Raw genomic sequence first — 18,159 nt, forward strand, 5'->3', positions numbered from 1 at the left:
CCCAAATTCTCCCTCGGAGCTAGTGTCTAACATCGGCACTGATTGGAATCCCCTGAAGAGGAGGGTGATGTGATGAGCATTTTTGTGTGGGCTTATCCTTCCAGGTGGCCCCGGTACTCTAGGGCTCCAGGGAGTTCCGGGCCTGAAGGGGGACCAAGGAAACCCCGGCCACACCACAACTGGGGCAGCTGGCCTCCCTGGCAGAGATGGTTTGCCAGGCCTACCAGGCCTACCAGGCCTACCCGGTAAGTTGTGTGTTTCTCTCTTTGGTCTTGAGATCCAGGTTGCAGAACAGTCCTGATTTTTGAGGGAGGGAGCATCTCACAGGTTAGGGACCACAGCGATCAGAGTGTTCACCAAGGAATAGGCAAGTGAGGGCCATCTCGATGATCAGACACTACCTAATGCCTTCTGACTTCGTAGTCATTCCCTTTCCCCCTTCACTGTTCTCAGCCCCTAGGCCTGTGGTCTTGCAGCTCCTGAAGGAGGAGCATTGGCTCTTTCAAGCTTTCCCTGGTCCTCAGGGCTCCAGCGGGGCGGGCTGAGAGTCCAAGAAATGGGAAACCAAGCCTGGATCCTCAAAGTGGCTGCTAAAAGCCTCCACAGGGCTTATTCTCCTTAGGTCATCTACCTGAGTATGAGATTCTAGATTCTAAGAAAAAGGCTAGAAATATGCCCCGCATGTTTCTTTGTAACCTGCAACCCCTGACCACTGCAGCTTGTACCCATCTCCTCTTTTGTCCTAAGAGGACTTCCTGGGATAGACATGGGGACTGCTGAGTTGCTGAAGCTGCCTCGGTTATTCCCATATCCCCAGTGTCTAGTCCAGTGCCTGGAACATAGTAGACATCCTATAAGTAGTAGTAGTAGAGAGAATTGAGCCAACAGAGTTTGGACTTGCTACAGACTTTGGGTTCTTGTCTTGGATTTTTGGGGGGAAGGGTGTCTCTGCTCTGGTGGTTGGGGCTCAAGGACCCTTGGTGACTGAGCTGCTATGCTGAGTCACATGAGCCCAGGCTCCTGTAAGTTGCCAATCTTTTATGTTTTTTTTCCTAAAGGTCCAGCATTTGAGACGGGAACTCTACAGAGCACAGAGCCAGGGTTGCCTGGTCTCCGAGGAGAACGAGGTCCAAAAGGAAACCCAGGCCTCAAAGGAATCAAAGGTGATTTTGTTCCCTTAGGTTTCTTTGTTCCCCAAACTCCCTGGAGAAGGCCCTCTGGGAAGAAGCAAACTAACAGCCTTGGGAACCTGAACAGGACGAATCCTGGATCTTGAGTGGGAATGTGATTATACGACTGTTGGAAGTGCTCTATTTGGAGCTCTAAGACTGAGGCTGGCGGTTGAGGTCACACAGGACAAAGTGGCCCCCAGGCTACTCTACCTGCCCCCTCCACCTGCAGAAGCTACTCTGCACATTCTGCAGCCCCTCTCAGTTTGCAAGGCCAAGGCAGGAAGTCACTTATGATTACCTTCAGCCCGAAGGAGAGGTCAAGACCTGGAACTCTGAAAAAGCCAACTGGCTCCAGGAAAACAACTCCGATCCCCACAGATTGACTGAAGGATTGATTGATTGCCCCAGCCTTCGTCTGCCTTGCACTTTCCATCTTTCTGTTGGGTCATTCCTCCATTTCATACTCTGAGGGGCAGATGCTAAAGTGCAAATAAATCACTTCATTATAGTTCCAGCCCAGGGCAGGGTGGAGGAAGAGGTGAAAGTACTGGCCGAAGAGAGGTTTGGGTATACCTGGGGGTTTCAGGTACCTGAGATCTCTCCTGTTCTCTCAAGGAATTTACAGCTCTCCTCGACCTCAAACAGAAAGGTTTTAACTCACTCCTCTCCTTTCTCATTGCCCTATCATAAAATGGCACTACGTAAGTATAGGAGCTAGTTCAGAAATTTTTGAAAGCCCCATCTCTAATTTTTAGATCCAGGGAAGATGGTTGAGGGCAAAGGATATTAAATTTCAAGTCTCGACCTAGGATGTCAACTTTGGCCCTTCCCTGACTCACTGCAGAGCTAGTGTGCTTCTTGATACCATTCTCATACTTAAAAACAGGGCCAACTCTGATGCCTCCCCTCCTATATTCCCATGGGACCAGAAGGTTTTTTCTCTCTCTCTCTCTCTCTCTCTCTCTCTCTAAGTCTGGAATAGTGATAGTGATTCTCAGGTGATTCACTGGACATGAGAATCACCTAGGGGAAATTACTACCAATTAGATTCTTGGACCTGGCCGCCTGAGAGTCTGACTGATTGGACCTGGGGTGAGGCCCAGCAAGCTGCCTTATAAGCAAGCATCCCAGGTGACTCAGGCAGGAGGTCATGGATCACACTCGAGAAATGATTATTTGGAGAACAGGCTGTTCTTTCAGAGTTTCAGGGATTATCGCTTTTCTAAAGGTAGGAAGAGGCCCTTCAGGATCTTAGGGAAACTCAGAGTCACCTCTGTTGATCCAAAGTCTCATTTCCTAGACCAGAAGCATGGAAGGTATAAGTGGCTGGGCTATAGTGCTAGTGACTCCTTGCTATCTCTTCAAAGATGCTTTGCTGAAATCTCTGTCATCGATTTATTTGGCATTTGTCTCTGTGTACAAAAGACAGGGGAAAGACATTCTGGTGAATAGTATGTTCAAGTGGCTTGGATTCCGGACTCTCAGTTGGTTAGTGTAGGTCAGTGGTTCTCAACTCTGGCTGCACATTAGACTCACTGATGGCTGGGCTCCACCCCAGAAGACTGAAATCCAAATCACTAGCACAGATGTACTTTGATGGAAAGTGAACCTAGTTCATTCGAGTCTGTTCTCTGCAGGCCTTCTGATTTCCTCCATGGAGTTGTTCAGGTCACGAATTACCGCTGGCAGGTCTTCCTTCTTCTTGGAAAGATGGCCCACTTAGATTAATGTTGTCTTTTTTTTTCCTCCAGGGGACTCTGGTTTTTGTGCTTGTGATGGTGGTGTCCCAAACATTGGACCACCTGGGGGGCCAGGCCTACCTGGACCACCAGGTCTCCTGGGCCTTCCGGGCCTGAAAGGAGCAAGAGGAGATCCAGGCTTTGGGGGTGCACAGGGCCCATCAGGGGATCCAGTAAGTCTTACCAAACTTTGGCCCTGAGGGAGCAAATGGGAGCTTTTAAATGCCCCTCACTCCTCACCAATCACTTTCCTAAAACACATAAAAGAAAGATGGGGATGAAGCAGACCTTCAAGGTTTTGATCCATAATATGAAGAAGTCTATCTAGGTACCTTGAAAGTCCCTTTCTGCTTTAACCTACCTATGTTCCCTCCCTTCCTCCCTTCCTTCCACAAAATTATTTACATTTGCCTAGAACTGTGCCAGGCCCTGAAGACAAGGTTCCCATCCTCAAAGATTTCAAAATTTAGAAAGGGTAAGGAAATAAATGGGCAATTATAATCCAAGATGACGACATAATCCAGTGTCCAGAACTGTGCCAAAATGTACCCACGGACCTGTTTTAGGTCAGACCTATGCGAGGCGCCAGAATCCTATGAAGTCTGCGTCTCCTCATCATTCCCTTCTGTCTTTTTGTCAGGGTGTATTTGGGCCTCGAGGTCTGGAAGGCCCCAAAGGAAAGAAAGGGGAAGCGACTCTCAGTACAGGATCAGGGATGCCAGGAGATCAGGGTGATCCTGGTCTCCAGGGGCTCCCTGGTGAGACAGGAGCCCCAGGCAAGGACGGAGTACCAGGTTTACCAGGCCTGCCGGGCTTTCAGGTAAGTCGATTGTTCCTGGGTAAATAGTGCTGTAAATCCTCACACCTGACTTGGCAGGTGGGCGGGTGGGGAGTAGCTGATGGCTGCTTCCTGCCTCTGCCACTGACACTTTTGTCTCTGTGCTTTTCCTTTCTGTAAAATAGGAATCTTTTTCTCAGAATGGGTCATTGGCTCACTTGATAAACGCTAGTGACAACTGACCACATCACTTAAAATGTTTCAGCTTCTGAAGAGCTTTCCATTGCAAGTAATCCAGCTGCTTTCTATGACCCCCCCCCACCGGAGTTGTCCTTTCCCCTCACCCACACCAATCTAGAACCTTTTGCATTATCAGATCACTCAGGGTTGACAAGCTTCATTCCCATTAACTCGACTCAGAAGAATTGATTGAAAAACTAGAGTGACAGAGAATTTTCACCAAAAAATAAAGCCCTGCTCATACTGGTTAGGTGTTTCTTTCCTATGGTCAGAGGGCTCTCCAGATAAGTCTCTTAAGTAATGATTCATCCTTTCCTATGTGTTGTCTAGGGTGATGGTGGACAGGGCTTCCCAGGTGAAAAGGGGTTACCAGGACTTCCTGGTGAAAAAGGCCGCACTGGTCCAATTGGCCCCCCAGGAATTGGGCTACCAGGATCTTCTGGACCTCGTGGACTTCCTGGAGATAAAGGAGTAGATGGATTCCCAGGGCAACCAGGCCCCCCTGGGATTCCAGGTGAGTCAGGGAATCAGATGGCTTTGGGCTTGGAAAACTGACTCCTTGAGGGTAGATATGACCCAGATGCGTGAAATGTGTCATAAGAAGGCCAACTGGAATCACTACTTTCAATCCTCTTGAGGGTTTTCATGTGGAAAAAGGATCATACTGTGGTACAGTTACACAGAACAATATAGATTTCAGCCCTACTAAGTGAAAAACTTCCTAACAGAGCAGTCTGAAAGTATAACAGAATGGCCCTGGGAGGTTATGAGCTCATAATCCCTGGAAGATTTCAAGCAGAAGCTGGATGACCATTTATTACAAGTGCCATGGAAGGAATGAGTGGAAATTGGACAAGAAAGGTATCCTCTAAGTTGTATGTAATATCATCAGTAGGGAAGAACCGTTCCTTAATTCATGAGATCTCAGATTGAGAAGAGACCCTAGTTCTATCTAGTCTGATCTCCATTTCATACCTTAAATCCCTCCCATTTATGTAACTTCTCTTTCTACTTGAATTTTAGTAATCATAATGAGTGACAGCCCTGCTTATAGATCAAGGTACTATGCTATTAACTTGCCTTCTTGCATACAGCTAGAACAGTTCTCCATCCTAACTTCTACGTTTCCACAACTTCTATGTTCCCATTAGTGGTACCACACTTCCTGTAGTCGTCTGAAGTTTGAAAACTTGAAATTCATCTCATATTCTTCATTTGCAATGCCTCTTATCTTTGTCCCTTCTTCTTCTTGGTATTAAGCTCATTATCTCATGCCTAGCTAACACCTATATGCTTGTTGGAATAGATGGATGGATGGATGAATAGATAGATGGATGGATGGATGAATAGATGGATGGATGGATGGAAGAATGACAACTTCCTAAGTAGTTTTTCATTTCCTACCTCTAGACTTTCCCCACTCAATTCCACTATGAACACTGCTGCCAATTTAATAATCTGTAAAGAGCTGATTCCATCATGTTACTCCCCTAGTCCAAAGCCACAAATGTTCTCTACTAAATAGAGGATAATGTTGAAACTCCTCAGTCTAGAATTCAGAAGTCTCCAAACATGGACACAACCAACCTTTCTAACCTGACTTTATCTCATACTCTTCATGATTAAAACAAAACAAAACACTAAGACAACTGTACCTTTCACTGTCCCCATAAACAATATATTCATTTCTAACTCCACAATTTTGCCCATGTTGCCTTTTTCTTGAATACTCCTCCTTTTCTCTATGTACTCACATCCCATCCAACTTTCAGGCTTCGATATAGGCCCTAATTCTTCCACTAAGCTTTCTCATGACCCCTATGGTATGTCTTTGCCAGTTGGATTACATATTTCCTTCCATTAATGCTTTTACTTTTTCCAAATGCATTGCAAGCCTCTGGGTACTAAGGAAGGTGAGTAATCCTTTTCAGTGTTTCTCAACCTGCCTAGTATAGTGCAGTGTTCCACAGGAGACTAATATACATTTACAGAGGAAAGGGCCTTTTCCATAACCAAGGAGCTTTTTCTTAGACCTATTTCTCCTCTTTCCACCTCGTCACCTTGAAGAATTACAAAAAAAGAAGACAGATACCAGGTCTTGTAAAAATTTATTTCTTTTAAAATGTACTTTTGTGAATTGGTCTAATAAGGATTACAGTACAAGTTAAAAATTGGTGATTCAGGATTCTTAAACCCAAGTCAGTATTTCAGTCCAAGTCAGTATCCCCATTAAGGCTGTGAGGAATTGTGTCAAACAAAACCATTCGGCCTTTTGGAAGTCCTGGTGTCAGCTATAGCTTTGCTTCCAGCTCTGTTCCCAGAGACATTATTCATGGTCATTCCACCGCCCCTCCGCCAATTGGGTCTTCGTTCTAGTTCAACCCATTTTGCAGGCAACTAGGTTTTAAACTGCGTTATATTAACATGGTGCCTATAAACTTAGATATGCTCAAATCTGGATATTATCAACATTCCAACTGCTTGGAAACAGAAGGAAGCCCACAGGAACATTTCTGTCCCAAACTTCACTATCCCTGGACCCAGAAAGTTCTCAGGAAACTAGTGATCTAGAAAGCTATAGCCTGGGAGATGCCTTATGCAGAAAATGTTCTTGTTGCAGTACCAAGACTTTCCAAAAAATTACTTCAATTAAGAGCATTAGCTTTCTTTTTCTCTCTACAGCCACCAAATATAACTCCTCAAACCTAGCTTTGTTTCCACACAATTGTAAAAACACTTAACTTGTGGGCCCTAAACATTTGCATTATGGCCATTACTGTTGCCATGAAAGATGAAGATGTTGTTCCTAAATGTACTCACTCCAACTGGTCGTGGCTCAGGCTAGGACAGCTACGTTGCCAGGAAAGGGAATGAAGTAATCAGAAGCCTTTCAACCTAATAGTGTGAATTATTACAAATCCTGGGCAAGGAGACAACTGGCTGTTTCCAAAGAGGCTCTGATCCAGATGCTCATAGTAATCAATCACCCTGGTTATCACTGCAGCGGCTACTGTGTCCTTGATCCTGTGTGGATGCCAGCTTTCTCGACTCAGTCCAGACAGGGAATTTGATCGGTGGGCTACAGACGAGACTTCCCTTGGGCCTCAAGGAACTTCTGTCCCGGTTTAATTTTCTTCTTTACTTGTTTGGTCTAGGTGACTGCTGCTGCAGGGAGAAGGTTGGGCAAGGAGACTTAGACACACAGGGAGGTGAGAGGTAGTTAGGTCTAGAGGTTCTCAGACACCAGGGATGGCAACCCCACCCCTTCCTTTTTGTTCACTTAATCTCAGACACTCACAATGGTCTGAGTACCACGCTGGAGGCCCGGGCTGGGGAGGGGTGATCCTAAGGCTGGGGTGCAATGACTCACGCTGACACCGCTGCAAAGTCTCCTTAGCACACCTCTCCTGTGGGGGAGGACAGAGGAAGTGGGCATGCAGTCTCTGCGAGGGGCTGGCTCCTTCACTGTGCATGTTGATGGCTTGGCTGATCTCTTCCTTGAGCATCTTCACTTGTGAACTTAACTGAGGCCATGACTTGCCTTGGGAGGTACCTGGAAGGAGCCACACATGTCTGATATTTATTCATTGGAACCAGAATCAACTGAGATATTAGAAACTTGATAACCAGAGGTGCTTTTTTATTCTGAAGATGAATTTGGTCATTAATGGGGAAAATTCTGAATAACTAGGTCATTTGTTGCACTTATAAAACAGAACAAGGGCAGAGCTGGTTTCTGCTTTGTTGGGGAGAAGGCTCGGAATTCAGGGATGTAAAATAAAGGACAGGAATGTAAAGTAAAAGAGTCAGGTAGCAGTATGACTTGAAGTCCTTACCTTCTCACCATTTTGACCCTCTGCTTGCAATACACAAATGCGGTGTGTTGTACAGGACTGGTCCGAGGCAAAGGGAAGTATGTCCTTGATTTCCTCTGGGTTCTACTCATCTTCCCTTTTCTAAGTATTTTTCCTGCCCTGGAACCTTTCCAGATGCCTGTCCTTGGCCCCATCTTCTAAAGATTTTGTTTTGCTCTGGCTATCACAGGTGAAAAGAATCTGTGAAACACATATGATAAATTGAAGATGGATGGCTTCATGTTTGGACCTGGCCCAGAGATATTTGTATTTTATCCAGTTTGTTTTTTAAGACATAAAGCAATGGAACTACAATGTTTGACCCATTAGAGTCAATCAGCTACTGAAATAGTTGGGGCAGGAGGGTTTTCTGCAGGGTCCCTCTCATGATACCATCTAGCGAGGCAGTTCTTCAGCCTAGTCCAAAGCTGAGCACAGGACTGGCAGCCCTCTCCCCATTTAGCATCTCATCCATCATAAAGCATGTTTCCGCAGTAGGGAAATAGCCCTCCAAAATAGCTCCATCATTTCAACATCTGGCAGGATGGAGATGGGTATGACTACCTATGGAGGAAGATCAGGCTTGTGGCCATCTTCCCACCTGTGAAAATATAACTATAGGAGCCTGAGGTCTAGAAGGCAGAGAGTTGCTGCCCAGGCTACAAAGTAGTGTCACTAACCTGACTGGGGTAGAATCCAGGGGATGGCCTTGCGGGAGCTCTTCTGAATACTCCTCCTTAAGTAAGATACTAAAACACTAGTATTCACTGAGCACATCCCAGGGTGCCAGGCGCTGTGCTAAGTGCTGTTAACACTATTCCATATAATCCTCACAAGCACCATATGACGTAAGTAGCTCCAATTTTACACATGAGGCTCAGAGAGGTTGAGTATCTTGCTCATACAACTAGTTAGTAGCAGAACTACGATACGAGCTCAGCTCCGTCTGGCTTCAGAGCCCAACCTCCTAACCAATACATTATACTGTTCAATTCCCAATTTTGATTTAGGACTAGAACAGGTGGGCTAAAATGCCATCAGGCCTTGAAGTTGGAAAATGGAAGCGGGACTGGAGGAGGAATGCTAGCCAGTTCAGTAAGCAGTCTGAATCATAGGTTGTATACATATCTTTAAGAGATGCAATTTGTGATTTATTTTACGTACAGGCAAAAGCTATAGCAGTTTATTAGAACTGTGGACTCTGGCTTAAAGTAGATCTCAGGGGGTTGTTTTAATGAATAGGCAAGACTGATTTTAATTAGCAGTTGTTTATAAATGGCATTTGAAGGAGCCAACTAACAATTTGGTCACTGGTATCTTATTAAACCTCCCCCCTGTGATCTTACAGGCTCTTTATTTGTACTCTGAGTGAGCAAGGAAGAATTTGCCAGGGGAGGGGCTCCGCAGGTCAATTTCAATGTCTTGAATAGTGAAATTGACTACCCCTTCTCCCTGAGTAGCAGAGTTGACAGTTTCAAATGAGGAGCTGAGGGAAGGGTCACTGTCTGCCATGGCCAAGAGAGTGGCCTTCAGTGTTTACCTGGTACAGACATATGGGTCCATCTGACCAAGGACAATCAATAGGTTTCAGTAGATCTCAAATAACACGTGTCAAAAGAACCCAGTGGTTTGGGAAAAGCCTCATTCCAAGAAAAGAGCAGTCATCTGAACTTGAGAGGTGTTGGCTTCAAACACTCCAATCTAGTGATGTGGACATAATAATAACTAACACCAAGCACGCATCCCAGGGAGGGGCTCCATCTGAAGGCAGGGTGAATAGGCAACTGCCGTTTGCTGCTCTTCCTACACAACGGGAAACTTTGTTAGAATGAGATGTCCTGACTTGGACACTAGGGGCATTCGTATCTGTGAGAAATTGCACTAGGAGTAACTCCCGAGAGCTTCTGATGCTACGATTTTTCTGCATGGGCTCCCAGCTTCTGGGTGGGAAGAATAACTTAGCTGTTCCATTCGATGGAATGGGAGTAAAGGCGCATGCTAGGGGGAACTCAGGGGGTTCACCACCTGCTCACATGTTACCATTTACAGGTATCACCTTGCCTTGTATTATTCCTGGGCCATACGGTCCATCAGGATTTCCAGGAGCTCCCGGATTCCCAGGTATGGAATGAGGCCAGGAAAAGCCACTGAGCACACTTGTAAGGGCCATGCACCAAAGGAAGCTGAGGATAGCCTGGTAGCATTTGGGGATCCACATTCCTTCTGAGAGGGCGGCCTTGAGGATTGAGGAAATAGAATGGCTGCTAGAGAGGGCCGTGTGGGGAGGTGAGAATAAGAGAGATTCTCCAAGAGCTTAGAATTTTTTTTGTTTTCCGGCTGCACAGTGCAGCTTGTGGGATCTTAGTTCCCCAACCAGGGATCGAACCCATGCCCTCGGCAGTGAAAGCACGGAGTCCTAACCACTGGACCACCAGGGAATTCCCAAGACTAGGATTCTTGACTGGACGTCACAAATCATAGCTAGCCACACCGACTTTCCTTTCCCCTTACCACTCATATTTGGGTTTTCAGGCCCTAACGGGGCCCGTGGCCTCCCTGGGACTCCAGGCCAGCCTGGATTGCATGGAAATAAAGGGGAGCCCGGAAGTCCAGGATTGGTTCACCTCCCTGAAATGCCAGGTAAGAAAAGGAGCTTCTCCTCACCTGCTTCTCCTTTTGTGTGAGTGTGTGTTCGGATTGTGGTAGCCATCCAGCCACTATAGGAAGTTAGGTTTGTGCTCTGGTGTAAGTGGGACGGTTTTGATTTCATACTCAGGCAAGAGAGCTTAGAGCTATAGAATGCCAGCATCTCAGAGCAGTAACGGCCATTTGAGGAGGAAACTGAGGCTCCTATGGAAGGTGACTCACCTGAGATCACAAGGTCACTAGTGATAGAGCCAGGACTCTGCCACATGGTCTGACTGCAAGTTCTATGGCAGTTTCCTGGATCAACTCCTTAAAGGTCAGAGAAGGAGATTCAGATGAGTGAGAGGGAAGTTGTCGTATTTCAAAGACTTCGCTCACACCCTGTCATTCCAACCTGAGCTTCATTGTTCTGCACTGCACCAGTGGTTCTCAAACTGTTCCCTCGGCCAGAAGCGTCAGCATCACCTGGAAACTTGGTAGTAACGCAGTGTCTTGGCCCCTTGGCAGAGTTACTGATCAGAAACTCTGCGGGTGGGCCCCTCAATCTGGCTTTTCCCAAGCACCCCTGCCCCAGGAGACTGATGCACGCTCAGTTTGAGAACCACGCCTGCTCTGCAGCCTGGGGCTCATCTGAGGCCATGTTCCCTTGGGCTTATCAGTGCTACAGATCCGTCTGCCACCCAGAAAGAGGGAGGCATGACTTGGCAGGAGTTAGACGACTCCAGAAGAGACCAGGCCTTTGACAGGAGGTCCCGGGCGTAACCTGTGCTCTTTGGCCACTGTAGGCTCCCCAGGAGCGGGTAGCTGAGCTCTGCCCGCTGAGCTAGAACCTCCTCCAGGGCACACGGGGCAGTGCCTGCCACTGGGCAAGTCTTCCCAGGACCAGAGACTCCTGACCTTTAAGGGAAGCGACACACATTACTAATATGTTAGCTTTTGTAGTAGGGAAAAAACCTGTGTCAGAGTCCTCTCCCCAAACCTATCACTTCTAAACCTCCATGGCCTTTTATTTTTGCCTCTTTACACTTAGGATTTCCTGGACCTCGTGGAGAGAAGGGCTTGCCTGGGTTTCCTGGGCTCCCTGGAAAAGATGGCTTGCCTGGGAAAGTTGGCAGTCCCGGCTTCCCAGGTCCCAAGGGAGCCCCTGGTGACATCATTGGTGCTGAAAACGGTGCTCCTGGGAAGCAAGGCCTACAGGGACTGCCAGGAGACAGAGGATTTCCTGGAGACTCTGGCCTTACAGGACCCAAGGGTGACTCTCTTTGCCCCACTTATCTGACGGTCTACAGAAAACCTTTCAGTAACTGCTATACTTGCATGAATACCTGCGTGACTCTGGGGTGATGGATTAATTAGGGGCTTGAAATGAAAAGTCATTCTGTTCTGTCCTTCCCTTTGTGGAACTTTTTCTTAAATCACCTGCGTCCATTCTCCTGTCTTAGTAATTCCAGAAGTATCTATAATCCGTAGTCAGATTTCTTGCAGAGCCTGTGATGAGCCACAAGGCTTGAGCTGACAAGACAGTGGCCCGTGGGGTACATCCTGGGCAGGCTCTTCCGCTGGAAGTTGGTTTGCTAATCGGTCCCTGCTCTCAGTCCAGGCTGTAATTGTCTGGCCCTTCCTTTCCTTAGGTTTGCTTGGGAAGTCGGGCTTGCTGGGCCCCAAAGGTGATCGGGGCAGCCCTGGAATACCAGGCCGCGCAGGACAGCCAGGCCCCCGGGGATCTGATGGTCTATTCGGCATCAAGGGCAAACCCGGGCTCCCAGGAGCACCAGGCTTTCCAGGCACTTCAGGTAGGTCCTTCGGAGGAGGAGCCCCATCTTGACAGACTTAAGCTAAGCCCTCCCCTCCGCCCCACTCCCACCCCCACCGCAACCCGGTGCCCTGAGGGGCAGTAGCAGCAGTGTGACAGGGTCAGAGTTGACAAGGAGACTGACTTTCCTAACCTCTCAAGTCGCCCTCGCAGTGCCAAGCCAAACCGATCGCTGCAGTTTAGCCTCCAAAATGTGACCCCACAGTATGCTCATTCCCCGCCCCTCCCCCATGGCCTCCGTCCCCCTTTTCAGGCTTCAGCCTCCCTCCTGCCTTCCTGCCCTCCTTGTGCAGGTGGGCCTCGCCCCTCTCCACCGCCCTCACTGGGGCCGGGCGAGGAGCTCAGGCGGAGAGGGTGACCACCGTGCTGGCAGCCTGCCTCTCGGGCCAGCAGGCCTCTGAGGACCCAGGGCCAGAGTGTCTTTCACTCCACAGCGGGGCCTGACGCCCCCTGGTTCCAGCCTACCGTCTGCAGCTTGCCTTTTCCTCACACCCCCCCTTCACCCTGCCGTCCGCCCCGACTCCCAGCCACGTGACTGAAGTTGAGTTTTTGCAGAGCCACTAATATCTTTTTTATCCCCTTTGTCCTTCTGTGTTTCTGGGGTCTTCACATAGGCTGTCCAGGTGAGAAAACAGCACACAGGCTCACAGACTAACACTCCCACTAGCTTGGCCTCTTGGGGAATTATCTTACTATACACTATAACCTGGCAAGGCCAGGGGTCCCTGAACTCATGCTGTGGGGTTGGCCCCCATTGAATTTCCTTCCCTTGTTGTGGAATCCCCTTCACAGCCTCCCATTAGAATCCTGGGGCTCGCAGCTACTTGATGCTTTTCAATCCATAGAAGGCCAAGTCAGCCATTCATTTAGGTCCTTGGGGGCCCAAATACCTCTGTCGTCACTCATTCAATCCTTTGGTTTTTTAATTTCCTTGCTTTGTACCTGAACATTCCACTTTGGCAGCAGCTCAGGAGCTTAATCCCATTGAGCAACTTAAAGCCTGGTGAAAGAAGTTTCAGAATACCTAGGATACCAGATGGGCCTTGGGGATTTCTACAGTACTTGGCACTAGGGGGTCTTTCAACCCTAATGCCAAGGAACTGGCTGACTTAACTGCTTGCATGAGGGATTAAAAGGGCAGCCCTGTATCCATGGCTCCCTGGGAGGCTGAAACAATGGCTTGGCTTTAACCTCTACTTCACCAGTTGGCTCAGGAAACAGCCATTGTGGAGTGATTCAAACTGGAAGTACCAGGAAACTAGAGTCCAGTTGCCACCCTGGCTTCCCAGAGCTCCATTCAGAGGCTAAAGTGTGAACCACATTCATGAAGGGGGGAGAGTTATCATCAGAAGGGGTTTGCTCCCCCCCTCCCCGCCCCCACCATCTACAGTGCCATGTTGAAAGAAGTCGCCATTGGCAGGGCGCCCTGGGTGGTAGGTGCTAATGCTTCAGCCAGCTAAGAACTCTGCCTGTTAGCAGCCTGCCTAAGCCATTGTTAAAGGGCAGTTTATAAACGCCAACAAGCCAACCAACCAGAAGCCATGGGAATGGGCAGCGGCCCAGATCTGGACAGTCTCACTTGACAGCTGTCCTGTGTTCTCTCCTGTACTGATTCAGGACATCCTGGAAAGAAAGGTCCAAGAGGCGATATAGGTCCCCCTGCATCAGCTGGAAAGAGAGGCCTGCCTGGGCTGAAAGGCCTTCCGGGAACTCCAGGGCTAATTGGCTTCCTGGGGAACTCCGGCTTGCCAGGGGCCACTGGACTGCCAGGCCTGCCAGGTCCGAAGGGTAAGTGAAGGTATCAGGAAGGCACCAATGGGGGCCAAAAAGGAGCTGCCATGCTGCCCAGCTCGCCCCCTCCCTCCTCTCTGCCTGAGAGAGGGGAATGGGGAGGGAGGTGGGCAGGGCTTTTTTGGCAAGATAGTTGGACAAGGCTAGTGCTAAAGGAGGAACCCCACCCAAGGTGATTCGCCTTCCCTGCCTGCTGGGTGGATCACTGGGCTGAATAGCATGGGCAGGGAGCCCAAGACAGGAACAGCCACACCAAGGTTACTCATTTGCACAACTTCTACCGTAGAGCCTGATAGCTCTCAATTCCTGTGACTGTCCTGCTAGACATCAGAGGTTGGGCAGGGGGGGAAAGTGACTGGTCCAAGGTCACACAACTGGTTAGCAACAGCACCAGGCTAGAGCTCATCTCCCTGCCTCCTGGCCATAGGCTTTTTTTATTCCTCCTGTGCCAAACATGAGCTCTAACTTGGCAAATCATAAGAGAGGTTCCCACCTCTTCTTTCCTTTCTGGTGCTTAGTACAACGTCCCTCTCCAGGGAAGTAGCATAACATGTATTGACTAAGAGCTTGAGCTTTGGGGTTAGAGAAACTTGGGTTTGAATCCCTTCTCTGCAACTTCCTAGCTGTGTGACTTTGGGTGAGTTAATTAACGTCTCTGAGCTTCCATTTTCTTATATGTCAAACAGGGATAATAATAGAAGTTCTTGTTTCTCAACAGGTGAGAAGGGGTCTGTCGGACTGATAGGTTTTCCAGGGATTCCAGGTCTCCCTGGTATTCCTGGTGCAAGTGGATTAAAGGGAATTCCTGGGTCGATGGGAAGAGTTGGACCATCTGGACAGGCTGGTAGCCCTGGTGAAAAAGGTGAGCTGGGGAATCGAATTCTGGACTTGCCACCCATGCTTCCCAAGGTACATCTTGTTTATCAACTTTGTCATTCCTGTGGCTTATACCAACCCTGTGTTAGATAATAATATTTGAGGTTTCTGAATGAAGTCCTTTTAAACCAAAAGACCTAATCACTCTGAGTTACTACTGCGCGTTAGAGGCCTGGACACACATTCCCGATGCTCAACGGAGAAGGGTTTTGAGTAGGGTCTAAAGTTGCAGGTGGACCTTGAGCTTGTCAAAGGAGGGAGAGGGCGTGCACATTAACGCAAAGTTTGGGAAACAGGGGCGGCGAAGAAGGTGGAAGAGCCCAGAAAGGGGGCCTGGGGTGGGGCCGGAAGAGCTGATATGAGCGGTCAGCCCGTGCCTGACCTCGTGTCTAAGCTCCCGCTCACACGGCTCTCATGATCTCCATCCCTGCAGGAGACAGAGGCGACCCGGGGCCAGTCGGAGTACCCAGCCCCAGACTTCCAGTGCTGAACCTGCACTTCACAGGAGACAAAGGCTCTCAGGGCTCACCTGGATCCATCGGATTTCCTGGGCCCAGAGGTGCTGGGGCAGGGAATGGACAGGAGAAATGCCCGAGACAGTTTTTATGACCAAATTCAACTTCTTTCCTGAGAAAAGGCCCCACAGAACAAGAACCCCCAGAGCAGCAGTATGGGTGGCAGCTGGCGATCCACAGAGGCTGCCTTCCCTGGGCCTGAGGGGGGCCTATACTGTGAGCCTGCCAATTTTCATTGCCACCGTGGAACTCCGTTTTTGAACCACGGGCGGCTGTATCCCTGGAAGGGCCTGGAAGACAGTGGGGATGGGCACTGAGTGGCTTTCCCAGTGAGGCACCTCCCTCTATCCCCACTCCTCCCCCTAAGCTAACTGTCCCCAAGCTTGCGCTTTGGCCGCCTGTGACCCAGGGCATGTGCACCTTGGGGAGAAGACTTTCTCTTGCCTAGAGTCTTTCCCCAAGACTTTTACCTCTTTCCCAGGTGACAAAGGAGAGGCTGGCAGCCCTGGGCCACCAGGCTTGCCCGGAGCTCCTGGCTTCCCCAGCCTCATCAAGGGACTTAGTGGGAGACCAGGCTCCCCTGGCTCCACAGGACTACGGGGCTTACCCGGCCTGAAGGGGTCCCCTGGAATCACAGGTTTCCCAGGAATACCAGGAGAAAGTGTGAGTCTGCCCACCTCTTTATCTCCCCACCAGGGAATCGCCTCCATAGCAGGGGGATGTGTTCCTATTGCCCACCTTTCTGATCCCAGCCCACTTACCAGCCCTCTTGCCCAGCTCCCTCCCCCAGCTCACCCCAGACAAGGCCCCTCCTTGAGTCTGCCAGGTCTTCTCACCCTTTCCCAAACACCCCCTCTTCCTTCCGGGGCCCTTGTTCACCTCTCTTCCCCCGCGTGGCAGAGCGTCCTCCTCAAAATTGCTGACTACCTGCCTATCCTTCAGGCCCCAGCCCAGGCACCCGCCCCTCCAGGAGTCCCTGAGCTCCCACCCTGCTGTCACCCTACACTTCTCACTGCTTACACTTATCCTAGTTGGTTCTGTGTGGGTCTGATTTCCTCGATGAGACTGTTAGGACTTGAGAACAAGAACCGCCTTGCATGCTTTTTGGTCTGCATCCCACCGCCAGCATCCCACGTTGAGTTTGGGACAGCAGAAGAATTCGGTACAGACTATTTGATGTTTTGATTTCGGAAAGGTCTTTGCCAGTTGTTGCCTCTTGTGGAGACAACAAAGACTCAAAACCAGTTTCTCTGGGTTCTTAAAAGTTTGGGTGGTAGAGTAGGCTTAGCAATGAGAAGACGTAGGCTTGAATCTCAGCTCCATCACTCATTAGCCCTGTGATTTTGTGCGTATCGCTTAACTTGCCGGAGCCTCGCTTTTCTCATCTGTTAAAAATGGGAATAATTTCCAAACCTTCTTCAGACCATAGTGAGGGTTAAGTGAGCTGATGTGTGTAAAGCAGTTACGTTGTATTTGGCACATGGTAGGCTCTGAGTAAATAGTAGCAATAATAGTAGTAGTATTGAAGGGACTAAATAAACTGTATCACAGGACACCTGTGTTCCCTGCAGACAAAGTCCCTGTCCTTTAAAAGCGTCAATCCAGCTTGTGGAGAGAAAACACCACACACACACACACACACACACACACACACACACACACACACACACACACACACACACACACCTGAAGCAATTGCAAAATAAACAATTCTCAACCTGCTACTTACACACTAGGAAGGATAGAATCAAAGTGGGACAGCGTTCTGGGACGGGTCCCAGCATGAGCAGAGGCTCAGAATGAGTAGATATGGCAATACGCAGAAGAGGCCAGGTGAATGCAGGGGGTGTCGTGGGTCGTGGTCCAGTGACCAGAGTGACCCAAGTTGGACTCCTACCCAAGGCACTAGGTAACGTATGTCCTTACTGGGTACATCTCAAATGAATCAAAACCATACCAGATGCCAGGGAAAGAATTGTACCAATGGCAGCTGACACGCCCATTTCCCAGACTCAGATAGCGTGTTGGACATTAGCCAGTGAAGGCAGTTTTTCTCGTGAAAATCACGGAAATATTAGACCAAATTCAGACTCCAGTACCTGTATGCATACAGCCCACTACCTGGTGGCAGAAAGACTCTGTTCCTTGTGAAACCTGCGGCAGAGAGCTAGCCCCACGTTGGTGAGGTCACACTTGTTCTCGTGCATAATGGCTCCAGAGCTTTGGCATGGCCAGTGATAGCCAACTGTATGTAGAGCAGATCAAATGCCTGGCCTGACTGTTAAGTTTCGTATTTTCTAAGAGACTTGCTAGAACATTCACACCTTGATTTCCCAAGGTACCAATTTTGATAGGCATTGGGAAGTTATGAATGACAAGACCAGGATTAATCTGCAGATCGAATCCCTCCCCTATAACCCGTAAATACGCATTTCCGCCCCCTTGCTCATCACCTTCCCCTCTGCAGGATGCCCCCCACCTGTTTGCCCCTGCCACAGACCACTCGATGGACATCTCTCCAGCAGTGGCTCAGGGAAGGGAGGGGGAAGAGAGGGTGGGAGGCCCTGAGCGCTGGGCAGAAATACTGACTCCCGTCTTGCTTTGAAGGGTTCACAGGGTCTCAGTGGAGCTCCTGGGCTCCCAGGAGCATCTGGTCTCCCAGGTTTAAAAGGTAAGGAGCATTTTCCCCTTTAATGCGTTTTTCCAGAGCAAGGTGGATTTCTAACAGGCCCAGG

At 49.1% G+C, this 18,159-nt stretch overlaps 1 protein-coding gene across 1 annotated transcript in view; it reads left to right on the forward strand.

Moving 5' to 3' along the window:
• Positions 1-18,159, forward strand: part of LOC132513581 (collagen alpha-6(IV) chain-like) — a 282,635-nt gene that overhangs the window by 245,390 nt on the left and 19,086 nt on the right. Inside the window, exons 19-33 of the mRNA XM_060138057.1 lie at positions 105-245; positions 1,059-1,163; positions 2,924-3,084; positions 3,552-3,731; positions 4,260-4,443; positions 7,085-7,138; positions 9,833-9,904; positions 10,316-10,423; positions 11,460-11,681; positions 12,061-12,222; positions 13,860-14,030; positions 14,752-14,895; positions 15,343-15,468; positions 15,906-16,087; positions 18,032-18,095. Coding sequence (XP_059994040.1) covers positions 105-245; positions 1,059-1,163; positions 2,924-3,084; positions 3,552-3,731; positions 4,260-4,443; positions 7,085-7,138; positions 9,833-9,904; positions 10,316-10,423; positions 11,460-11,681; positions 12,061-12,222; positions 13,860-14,030; positions 14,752-14,895; positions 15,343-15,468; positions 15,906-16,087; positions 18,032-18,095 — 2,076 coding nt within the window. The remainder of the gene's footprint in view (positions 1-104; positions 246-1,058; positions 1,164-2,923; positions 3,085-3,551; positions 3,732-4,259; positions 4,444-7,084; positions 7,139-9,832; positions 9,905-10,315; positions 10,424-11,459; positions 11,682-12,060; positions 12,223-13,859; positions 14,031-14,751; positions 14,896-15,342; positions 15,469-15,905; positions 16,088-18,031; positions 18,096-18,159) is intronic.

Source organism: Lagenorhynchus albirostris, chromosome X (assembly GCF_949774975.1).
Source record: "Lagenorhynchus albirostris chromosome X, mLagAlb1.1, whole genome shotgun sequence".
NCBI classification, from domain to species: domain Eukaryota; kingdom Metazoa; phylum Chordata; class Mammalia; order Artiodactyla; family Delphinidae; genus Lagenorhynchus; species Lagenorhynchus albirostris.